Here is a 12,060-nt window from a genome sequence, read left to right as displayed (position 1 = left end):
CTTAAAAATAATATATAATATATTGTAGTAAATTATAGTAAAATAGTAGAATATTCCTCACAGGCAGTATTGACAGTGTGTTGTATGTATCTTCAGTGAATGAAAACGACAACTGTGTTGTCCAATGATGGCCATTTTTGATAAGTAAACCGCACAAAACATGGAAGCAAAAGTTCATTTAATTTCAATATAGTTTTATGCATCCCCACGTTGTTGATTGCAATTTTGTTATGTTAGAATAATGAAGTAACCAATTACATTTTTGGAAAAATGTTATTCCAACAATGGCTCAAATATTTTATAGGTAACTTATTACAATAATTACACTGAAAAAGGTCAAAACTACAATATTGGTTGGATGTTTGCATGTTTTTCCTGTGTATGTATGGGTTTATTGTAGGCACTCCAGCTTCTTTCCGCAAAATAAAAGCACATGGTCCCGTATGTGTGATTGGGTGTGTTTTTGTGACAGACTAGTGACCTGTCCAAGGCGTTCCCTGCCTCCAGCTCACATTCAAGTCCAATTGGTTGTAAAATAGAATGAATGTCAACTTAGACTGGCTGGAACATAAATCTCAGTGCCATTATCCACACAACCTGCTGTGTACTTTTACATCCTTTACAGGACAACACTGCGAAGAGCATCAATGAAGCCAGAGGATTAAGTCATTTCCAGCTTGATGTGCACAAGTATTTAAACACTGCGGGATTAATAAACTCTATCTGCCTATTGTACCAAATTGCTCCTGAGCAAGGCAGTCAGCTATCATCATCATCAGCAGCAGCAGATCAGATTTGTGCCGCCGTGCCGTGACCTCTGTGGACACGCAGAGCAGCACCGCCGCTCCCAGGGTGGATTTATCTCCCCATTTATCCCCCTCTAACTCCCTCACATATGCAGCAGTCACCGAAGCCGTCCAAAGCTCCGCGGTGCATCTCGATCCTCGCATGGCGTGAACGCCGACTGACGTTACACAAGCAGGACGGAGGGGAGCGGCGACAACTGAGAGGGCTCAACAACTAAACCCAGCACTTCCTCTGACTTCAAGATCTAGCCGGCTGAAATGTCAAGTAAATGATTAGGCTTTCTCCTTTCCTGTACTATGATTTGTAAATTCAGTTTAACCTTTATAAAACAACAACCCTCCATTTTGCTGCTTTCATAATGAAACTTTGTTTTTAAAATTGACTTCAATCCATCATCTATCCTGTTTGTTTTTGGCCAGTAGCCAAAAACAGAAGCTGACAGTTACGAGTCAGAAGACATCAGCGGTGTGTTTGTGAGAGGCGGTCGTCGCTGCGCAAAGCCTTTAATGCCCCTGAACGGAGAGTCCCTACTCGATTACAGTCAACCAGCTGCAGTTTAATACAGCCGCCGGTCGTCCCCAAGGTTTATGTAAGTGAGAAAAAAAAAAAGAAAATTCTCAAAGATCAGCAGTTGCATAATTTTGACATCAACATGACGATAAGCAGCCCGATGCTGCTGCTTTCCACAGAAAGTGATAATCCTGTTGTCATGTTTTGTTACGCAAATCTCCCAAGAAGCATCTATTGGTCAACGGTCGGACTTCAGAACCGTTTCCATTTAGAGCTTCGCTTCGATTCTCCGCGGAGAGAGAACCTCAGTGATGCTGAACTCGTGCGACGACGACTAAAAGCGCTCCGGGCTCCCTGCTCGGACAGGCAGGTTATACTGATGACACATGAAAACACAGCGGCGATGGTGTTAACTCCGATTTTATTTATAACAACAGGGAGGGGGAGCAGCTTCACTGAGGCTGTGGCTGCTGATCCGGCATGCTCCTGATGATGTCCGAATCGCCTGAGAGGGACGGAATGAAAAAAAAAACACAGTCAGCGAGTGTACAAAAGGATTTGCTCACAAACGGGAAAAATGCTTCACGTACAATTATATCACTTGTACACTAAAAATGTTTAGCAGTGTTGACATCAAGAGGATAAATGTTTCCAGCAGAGCGTTCATGAACTGGTCAGAAAGCAGCGGTGCCCCAGCTGGTGTTCACTCTGGTTAACCACTTTGGTAAAAATCCCCAACCGGTGAAAGGATGAAAACTTATCCTAGACATGTTTATACGTCCATCTGAGGGAGATTTTTCTTTTTTCGTAATGCATTTAGCAAGCTGTTTGGACCATTGAAATACTGTCAGACTCAAAAGACACCTGAAGATTTTCACTGAAAGTCAGTTTAAATATCAAATCCGACAAGGCAGAATCCCACCGAGTTCAACCTCGCTTCACTCTGACCTCTCTTCATTTTAGCATTACATAACTTACACACTTTTAACCGAGAAGCCTCTGTTCATAAAATAAAAAAAACATTTAATCAGTTGAGCTTCGCCTCAGTTCAGGACCTGACTGGTACCAGTATTCTAATGCAAACGTGCACAGATCAATTTTGTTCAGAGGCTGTGACGAACTCAAACTCATGACCTTACTCCATTATGTATTTCATCCCACACGAATAAACTACGAATCAAGTTTTAAGATTCAAACGGCTGAAACACTTATGTAATCAGAAACATTTGCAGCACAAATCCCAGGCAGACACTCACCGGGGTCGATGATGGCCAGTGTGCACACCCTGTAGTATTTGCCGCAGGCTGTGCCAAGCTCAATGTTGTTTCCACTGTAGTGGTGGACACCGGTCTTGGCCAGCATAGCGTAGTACTCGATCTCAGATTTCCTGGATAAGTAAAAAGACAGCAAGTGAGTGAAAGCAGCTCGTATTTAATGCAAATACAATCTCAACATAGAGAACACATCTAAATCCACTCAACACATTTGCTCAATGATTTCAGACTTCAAACAAATGTCTAAAGTTTTTCCATTTTACAATGATAAGCAACAACCATTCATAGTTGATATCATTTTTCATGCATAAAGTCTGTGGTTGTACCTGAGGGCAGGGCAGTTGTTGGCGAGGATAACCAGCTTGGCTTTCCCCTGACGGATCATCTTCTGGGACTGTTTGTAGCCCAGCACGTATTTCCCACTCTTCATCACCAGCTGGAGCCGGGAGTTGATGGACTCCATGGACTTTTTCTGAATAAAACACATTCACAGTTAGCCACAGCAGACAAATAACAAAGCTCATGTGAATAAAAAGTCTGAACAGTTAACACTGATAAACAAACCCATCTGATCCACTGTAGACCAGTTAAAACTAGGAATACTTGTCACCACTAAATTATTCTTAGGTTAATAGCATCTCCATCCAACAGTCCTAAACACTTAGTTACCGCAATTACACATAAGCTAGATCGATGCAAACACAACCAGCTGCGTTTGAGAAACCCAAGAAAATTGATAAATATAAGGCATCAGATTACAGATTAGGCAAATTTATATCTTCATCAGCGACATGTTTCCGTCAGATTAGCCACCGTTAGCTGTAGCATGCTTTAGCTTCACTATTTGGGATTCAGACGTTACACGACTAGAGCGACACGACATGAACAGATACGACAATCACAGACACTAAACCGCTAGACACGGCCCTGACCGGACAATAAAATGTGTGTTTAACGCTTTAAAGTGAAGTTTAAGCTGCTAGCTGCGCTGCTAACGAGCAGGCCGGGCGGAAACACCACGTCTCCACGTGAAGCACCGCGGCAGCCCCGTGCCGTCCCGGACACACTCACCGTCTTCTTAGCGGCCACCATGTTTGCGGTTTAGTCCAAACGGCCAACCTGCGGGTAGAGGAGCACACGCTCGTTAAGATCAGGGTGGTTACGACAGCTAAAAATGCTCCTAAAATGTGGATTTTTACAGAAAATACTCGGAGCTCGACTCACTGTTGGTTAACTCCAATATGGCCTCGGAGAGAAAGAACGACCCAGAGTGCATTGCGCGAGCAAACCAGCCCGAAAGCCTACAGCGCATGCTCCGATCACAGACGACTTTCACATGGAAATGCAGATGATTTGTAGATCTACTTGTTTTGCACATTACTTCGAGAAAAAAGTCACCTGGAGGAGGCTGAAATTTAGATAAGTGCGCAGTTGACTCATAACACAAACTACAATTCTATTTACGTGTTTTCCAGGAATGTCCAGGTTTGTTTCCAATCACACACCAGGTCGACAAGTCAGCATAAGTCAATATGTGGAAAAAGATGTATTTTTTAGTGTAAACATTTTTTAAATACGAACTTATGCTGTCAAAAAATATATAAATAAAAATAAATACACGAACTAGTCTAAATCCCACCCCACCCCACCATGAACGGGTGAACATAAACTCATTCAATCAAACTCATTCCGGTTACACCCACCTGACAAACCGGAAAAGTGATGTCCAAAATACATTTTTTTATTTTGCCATCCAATATGAATTATATGGATTAACACATCTCCCCGTACTTCTTCATTTTATTTACAGTTTTTTAAAGTGAACCCATTTAATTTTTTTCTTGCAGAAACTCAGTTATGAGTGTCACTTAGGCTAATTTCTTATTAAATTCATCTATCTATCTATCTATCTATCTATAATTAAGCGAGATATTTGTTCCAGGGTGAGATATCCAAAACATGTTTATTGCTCACTTCTCATGCCGAAAATAATTCTTCCAATAATCTGATTGATTTTTGCTGGAGGGCATAAATCTCACCTGGCCAGTCTGTCCAGCGTGTCGACCTGCGGGTTCACTTTCTCCGCCCCATCATCAGGTGGTGGCTGCAGCACGCTGCTGCACGCTGAATAATGTATTTTTAAGCGCGCGCCAGCCGCATGGAAACAGCCTGAGTTACAGTACACAACAAAAGCCCACATTTCACCCGCGTGTCCGACTCTTCAGGAAGTCGCACCTGAGACGCCAGGACCTTAATCCGTCTCCAGGAAGACGCGCAGCGATGCGTAATTACGCGCAGAAGTAGAGGAATTTAGAAACCGGTCTGAGTGTTTGTTTCTCCATTTGCGGAGGAGGCATCTATGCTCGACGTCACCTGCGCGGCTCCAGCTTCACCTCCTGACTCCGAGCCCGTCCAGTCCTCTATGTGCACAGGACAGGATGGGATGCTCCACCAGTTCCCAAACTTCAGCCGTGGACACGACCCGGCCCGGCGCGAAACCGGAGGAGACCAACGGAGCCAGCACCACAGGTGAGACTTGTATCCCTGAATACAATCCGAATTTCTGGAAAATACAATTTTATTATTTTTAAAGGTTTTTTATCCTTCAGTCGTCCATGAAGTTAATATTACAGCAACCAGTCACTGAAGTAAAGGTCTAAAAGAAATGTATATAATATCATAAGCTCGCTGACAAACCTCTGGTTACATTGCTGTCATTTCATTTCCATGTGTCATGTCTAAGACATTTTTAATTCACTAAGAACATTTTTTTTCAACAGTGTCTTAATTCAAGGGCTTCTATAAATAGGCTTGTAACATGTTGGTGGAAATAGAGTCTTGTTGGAAGTTCACTGCCGTCTCCAGATAGAGTTGCATCATCCATTTAATTAGACTGTGCTGCTGAGCTACTGTTGTGCTAAGGATGGCACGGTTCAAATGCAAATAGGCAGCAAGGTACACTGTCTGCTGTGTTTATTTTTAATGACTTTAGAAGTCCACAGCCAGAGGACGAGGAAGTTTATTTTCCTTATTTAACAGTGGTTTCTGTCCCTGTCCTCTCAGAAGGCGAGAGAGAGAGAGATGGTGGGATGGAAGCAGATTTGGTGACAGGCTACAGTTTCAGTAGGAAATGGAGAGGCCACTTTGGACACTCCTTTGTTGTAGTGGGTCAGAGACGGCTGTGGTGCAAACTACCACACGTTTCAGGGTAAAACACATGCACTGGATACTGTGAGAGGAACGGTTAAATTGATATTTGATTTGATTTCAGTGGATGTAACTGTGCTGTGTTGCTTCAGCCTTCTGAGCACAGCTCAGAGGAAACACTGGTAAAAGATTCACTAAGCAGGACCACCTCTGAGCAGGTTTACCTAACTGTTCCAGAACAGTCTGCGTACGTATGAAGACACGCATGCTTGTGTGTGTGTGTGCTAATATAAGTCAGTGCATAAATGTCGAGTTAAATATGGAGTTGGGAAAATGAACGTCATCCTCCTTCAGTGTGTTTAAGATCTGATCTTTGTCTTCATAAAGGTAGCAAGCAAAGATACTTTGCAGTTGGGTCCTGCGTGAGGTTAAGAATGTCGTGCTCGGGAAAACAGCGTCTTAGAGGTCATAAGGAAATCTCCCAGGACGTTTTCCTGTTTTTGCATAGGACTTACTGACTTCTTAAGGTTCTTCCCTAAAGACTAGAGACTGATGACCCTCTTTGTTTTTCAAAGACACCAAGTCTTGGACTCATACACTAGTCTTGTCTTTCTTACCCCTTGGTGTAGTTAATTTTCTGTTCAGATGACAACACATGCTCATGCTCAAGTTTTCGTACAAATTTTGCTGTGATGTGACCTTTGACATCACTTCTGTCTCAAGAAGTGCTTTGTTTTCTTGCTGTGCTTCACTAGCTTCAAGAACAATGATCGCCGTAGATTAGGACTCCTATGACAAATGCAAATGGCAGCAATGCAAATCTTGCAGAAAAGGTACAAGGAGGTGACACACGACAACACAAAACATTCAGCAGCTTGTTCTGAGACTGTAACAATGCATATAACCATTAACTCCTTTCAGTTCTGCTTATATATTAAAGTGTGGGCTGATTTTACTCTAAGGTTTTTTTTTTTCTTACTCTCAGTCAGCATGTAGGTGTTTTCCAAAGGAAAAACAGACAGATATATATATTTTTTTAATCTTTCCTTGAAGTCGAGCATATTAATAATGGTGATCTTTGTATGGTCTGATAGTCAGGTACAAATCTTTAATTTATTTTTTTAAAAGCAAACTAACATTAAAAAATCTCTTTTTTAAAGTGTTTATGTGACAAATATCACAATGTAGCTGTGGGAGTCAAACGTTTCGTCCCTGCGAATACTTTGTTGGTGTTGCTTGGCACCGTTGGCATTTTAGTGATGCAGACTGGTCATAGATTAACTCTCCTCTCCGGCTTTGGACGAGGTCAAGTATGTGTAGTCAGGAAGTGAGCAACACAAACATGAAGCAAACTAATACAAGGAGATCAATGGAGGGGGAACAACGCGAAGGCAATCAAACTCACAGAGTAGAACGCTGTATTTCTTGTTGTCTGACTTTGTGGGTTGGATCTGTGAGCGTTTGTGTAGATCTATAGAAACCCAAAAACAAACAAAAAAAAAAACCTGGGAGTGAAAGTTCTGTCATGGCTGAAACATTCATGAAGTGAAATAAGTCACTTCAGTTTAGTGTTGAAGATGCCTACAGAGAAAGTTCAATTCGATGGCTGTGTGTGAGAGCAGGGACGTGTTTATTCATTTTCATACTGAAATTATTGCAATAAAATACAATGAGCTGATCTAGAGGTTAGAGACGTTCACTGGTTGGCGTCCTGCTGAGGACAGGTGCCTGCCATGGCCTCTGAGCAAGGCCCTTCACCCTGATCTGCATCAGGAAGGGCATCCGGCCTGAAACATGCCAAAACAAACAAGCAGCACACATGATCCACTGTCTCAACCTCAGAGAGGTGCAGCTGAGACAACATTACAGTGAAGCACACGGAGAAGAGCTTCTGACAAACTAAGTCATTTATTCTTTGTGACGAATGATGAAACGCGTGTCTCCTGAACAGGGACGGCCAATGAAAATGGAAATGTAGCTGAAGACAGTGAAACCATTCCTGACCAGACAGCTGCTGAGGGCAGCGATGCCAAGCCTGACTCTGGGCCTGCCGGAGCTGCCGACACCGCCCCTGAAAGTCCACCTGCAGGAGGCGAGGCTCAGCCCGCAGCAGAGGCGGCAGCGCCCGAGGAAGCTCCAGCAGCACCCGAGGAAGCTCCAGCAGCACCTGAGGAAGCTCCAGCAGCGGCGGCATCCACAGAGGCTGCAGCTCCCGCAGAGGCAGCAGCTCCCACGGAGACAGCAGCTCCTGAGGAAGCTCCGGCGGCAGCCGACAGCGCCGCTGAGACGGCAGCAGGCTCCACAGAGGCTGCAGCCCCAGGGCAGGGTAGGTGCAGGCCAAAAAACACACAGGGGTGGGACCATTCTTATAAAAGGACCATTTAAGTATTTATTATGAGGGATTAGGGATATGTTGCTCGACTCTGAACCCTCAACAAACTTAAGTGGGGCAGGAGTCTCTCCTGGAAACACTGACCTCTACAGTCCTCTACAATCCCTTTAAAATGTCTGAAATGTCACCTGATCACAACTGAAACAACTTATAAACTGGCCTCTTTAATTTCAAGCCTTCCTCTATTGAGGAAACAATATGATAAAATCCAAACTGACCGAATACTTTGCAAATTCACGAGGCAGATAAAATCCAGGACAGGGGATTCCGCGGTGCCCAGGCACACCATGTCCCTCCTGTCTTTCCCCAGACCCTCTCCGGTCTGTCTGCAATAACAGTAACCAGGCCGTTTCCAACAACACACAGACGTGACTCTTAATGAGCAGCAATGTGCTTCCAAGACACTCTTCTGATTCTTTTGTCAGTCATCGTTCTGCAGGTGTTCAATTATCCTCATTTAAACAACTAATTCTATGTTTAATTGATAGTTTCAGTCTCAGGTTAGAAGATTAGAAAATTGTTTAATATTGTGGTATTAGTTATATGCAGTTTATAATTTCAAAAGTAGTGAAGTAAATTACAGTGTGAACTACTATAGTTAAGTATGAATGAAATTCCATACTTAAAAAAAACTAATTAAGGTCATATGAATATCTGTTTTCCCCAGCTCCCTTACGTTCACTAAAATATGGAAATAACCTGAAGTGTGTCTGTATAAACTCATCATGGACATAATGTTGAGCAATAGTCAATGTGTGCCTCCATAAAATCTGAATTTATGACATAAAATCTACAACAAGCAGTGGTCAGGCTTTAACTGTAAACTTTCACAGCAAATTTCTTATCGGTTGATGGATTCAAATCGTGACTATTCTTGTTACAAGCTTGTTTCTCTGACCTCTGGGCCTAAAACTACCCTCCAAAATCCAATGTTCCCAAACTGTGAGTTGAAACCAGGAATCCTGCAGGAATGAAGGACAGGAAAAAATAAAATTAATTAGTGAACAGAAACGGTTGGGAGTCAGTGGAGAATCGGGATACCTGTGAACTTGAAACCAAACAGATGGTGTTATGTTGTCTCTGGAGAAAACCTGCCATCTCTGGCTGCGCTGTGGTATCAGAGGAATATGCTAAGTGACAAATGAGTGAGTCCAACATCTGTGCTCTTAATTTGAAGAGAGCCCTTCGGTGTGCAGGTCTGCAAAGCGATGCTGTGTGTGTGTGTGTTTGCTCCGCAGCCCCACGTCCACCGCCGTCAGGTCACTTAGCGCTTAAGCATGCAAACGACGGGCCGCCTGCAGCTTCGCGAGCTCAGCTCTCCATGCAAAGTGTGTGCCACTGTGGAGCCGTTATGGACAAATCTGGGGAGAGAGCAGGGCTAAAACAAACATATCGTCCTTCTGCCATCATGGCTAGAAAACACATTGACAATATTTGACAGTCAATTGGTAGTAAACTGTGATGACTACTAGAAAACTAGTATCACCACTGTTGTTACTGGTACTGCTATTAATATTGCAAGTACTACTATAACTTCCTTCAGTATTGTTGCCACTATTACAATTAAAACTACTAATTTTACTATTACATGTACTATTACTTCAGCTACTTTTACAAATAGTACTACTTATATGATTACCACTATCACTACAGTTACTACATCTACTACGATTAAAAATGCCATTTTTTAATTTTAGTTGCTACTATTGTAACAACAAGTAGCATAAAAACAACAACAAAAACAATAAGTTAGACAGTGATCCGTGATGGCTGTCCTGTAATTGCATATTTATGTGGAAAAATCATAAAGATATTTTTAGGAATGATTTAAATTAACTGTTGCTCTGAGTCCTCTGTCCCGTCTGAGGACAAGACGCTCAGACCGTGACCCGGCGTTCTGGAGGTCAGAGATCTGAGATGAACATGAATCTGAGACCTCAACGGGACCCTGATCTTGACCCCCCTCTGCTCAAGCCTGACCAGAGGGCTCTTTGGATATTTTGTGTGTGTGTGTGTGTGTGTGTGTGTGTGTGTGTGTGTGTGTGTGTGTGTGTGTGTGTGTGTGTGTGTGTGTGTGTGTGTGTGTGTGTGTGTGTGTGTGTGTGTGTGTGTGTGTGTGTGTGTGTGTGTGTGTGTGTGTGTGTGTGTGTGTGTGTGTGTGTGTGTGTGCGTGTGTGTTGCCAACACTTTGTTGTCGCAGTGGTCTCATTAAGGTGGAATCCGAGTCCAGAGAGAAACCAGAGCGTGCGGGCGCGTACAGGGAGTCTGCCGAGCGATGTCAGGTCGGCCGAACCTCTCTGCCTCCGTTTCACAGCCAGTGGAGAGAGAGAGGATCGAGTGTCAGATAAGCCGAGCGGACAGAGCGGCTCGTCCACCTGCGAGGCTGTCGGCGGCTGATTTTAGGTTCAGCGTGTCGCGAATAATCTGCTGTCACTAAAGAAATAACAACCTGGAACTTTTTAAAAAGAAATCATTGTTCTGACTTCATATCTAAAACTCCAATGAAGTTAAAACCTTGAAATGAGCCCATTTACTATGTGGATGTGAAATTACTCTGGACTTTCACTTCTCATGCAATATGCGATCTCAGAGAGCCATTTCAACAAATACAGAAACTTATCTGTGAGTTTGACAGATGCAGTAAAGTTTTTTCCTATGAATAGTTTCACTTCTAAACAATTTCCTCACTCATCTGTCTTAGTAGTCCAATAAATTCTAGTACTACTATTACTAAATTATTAATATATTAGCAAGCATAAGACAGGGAAACTCTTGTTTTACAGCCTTTTAGCCAAAAACACTTAAATGTAAATAATTTATAAAATAATTATAAGAGTTATTATAAAATGATTATTCTAAAATAACTTCATTACATAATTGAATTAAAAGTGTGTATGTGGACAGGGTAACTCTTTCTGTGTGTGATTAGACATGTCTGAATGATCACTTAAGTATTTGCAATATCTTTTTGTCCGTCAAAACAGGAAGTGAAGCCACCGGCCCTGAACCAGAGCCCCAAACAGAAGAAGCCCCAGGTGAGCCGGCCTGAAGCTTCCTGCCACACCGTACTGAACAATATCTGCATTTTTCCCAACATGTTTTCCCCATTTTTCCTGTGATTCCAGCTCCCAGTGAGTGAAGATCAGCATGACCGACTGCACAGGGGTTAGCTGCAAGTGTCTGTATGCATGTGTGTGTGCCGGTGTGCATGTGTGTGTGTAAGAGAGAGAGAGGGAGAAATTTCGCCTTGTTGCCAAGAAGCAGACTCTGTGATAACCGCTTTGATTCGGGGTCTTCAGTCGCCGCTGTGCCTTTCCCGCCCTCTCCAGTGTGTACGGCTGCAAACTGTACACACACAGAACGATTCAGCACTTAGTGTGTGTGCTACTTTCAGAGGATTCAATCATCAGAGAGAAATATAGACCATCTTATGCAATTACTATTTATTATCCTGTATAGAAGCTTAGAACATATCTTTAATCTGAATAATTTTCTACAAAACCAAAGCCAAAAAAACCTATATACATATATATGTGATTTATGAAATCTTTTTTTCTTTTTTGGGGTGGCTGGGCATGATTTTATGATTGTCTTTGTTACATTGAGGGGCTTTTCAGTGCTACCACTTCGGTTTAGAGCATGCATGTGGCGAGAGCTTTGACTTGTTTCTGATGAGTCATGTAATTTCTGTCTGGGAAGAAAACCTGCAATTTGTAATAAGCTAAAAGCTGTGAAAAATATTAAAAAGGCTACCTTAAACATTAAATTTGAATCATGTTTTGTCTTTTTGTAGGATTAAAGGAACCTTGAATTAAACTGCAGACATCAGGCAGCCAAAAAAGTGAAGTAATTATAGCATTTCTGCTTTATTCTGAACTGAGTTCTGGTTCCTCTGAACATGTGCATTGGAAAAATACAAGAAGCATTTTC

General features: G+C 42.6%; 2 protein-coding genes across 2 annotated transcripts; one reads left to right on the top strand and one right to left on the bottom strand.

Annotated features, from left to right (window-relative positions):
• Positions 1 to 1,719: 1,719 nt before the first annotated feature.
• rpl30 (ribosomal protein L30) lies at positions 1,720 to 3,901 on the bottom strand. The gene is made up of 5 exons (XM_030120417.1): positions 3,816 to 3,901; positions 3,663 to 3,710; positions 2,918 to 3,063; positions 2,574 to 2,704; positions 1,720 to 1,822 (listed from the first exon to the last, which is right to left on the bottom strand). Exons 2-5 carry the CDS (start codon positions 3,681 to 3,683, stop codon positions 1,770 to 1,772), a joined length of 351 nt encoding a protein of 116 aa, XP_029976277.1. The 5' UTR covers positions 3,684 to 3,710; positions 3,816 to 3,901; the 3' UTR covers positions 1,720 to 1,769.
• Positions 3,902 to 4,745: 844 nt separating this feature from the next.
• Positions 4,746 to 11,890, top strand: LOC115409301 (skin secretory protein xP2). The gene is made up of 4 exons (XM_030120416.1): positions 4,746 to 5,120; positions 7,690 to 8,064; positions 11,115 to 11,165; positions 11,256 to 11,890. The coding sequence occupies exons 1-4, from the start codon at positions 5,030 to 5,032 to the stop codon at positions 11,267 to 11,269; spliced, it is 531 nt and encodes a 176-aa protein (XP_029976276.1). The 5' UTR covers positions 4,746 to 5,029; the 3' UTR covers positions 11,270 to 11,890.
• The last annotated feature ends 170 nt before the right edge of the window (positions 11,891 to 12,060 follow it).

The sequence above is a fragment of the Salarias fasciatus genome, chromosome 22, assembly GCF_902148845.1.
Source record: "Salarias fasciatus chromosome 22, fSalaFa1.1, whole genome shotgun sequence".
Lineage (NCBI taxonomy): Eukaryota > Metazoa > Chordata > Actinopteri > Blenniiformes > Blenniidae > Salarias > Salarias fasciatus.
The sequence above is the reverse complement of the archived record's forward strand: the minus strand, read 5'-3'. Positions and strand labels throughout refer to the sequence as shown.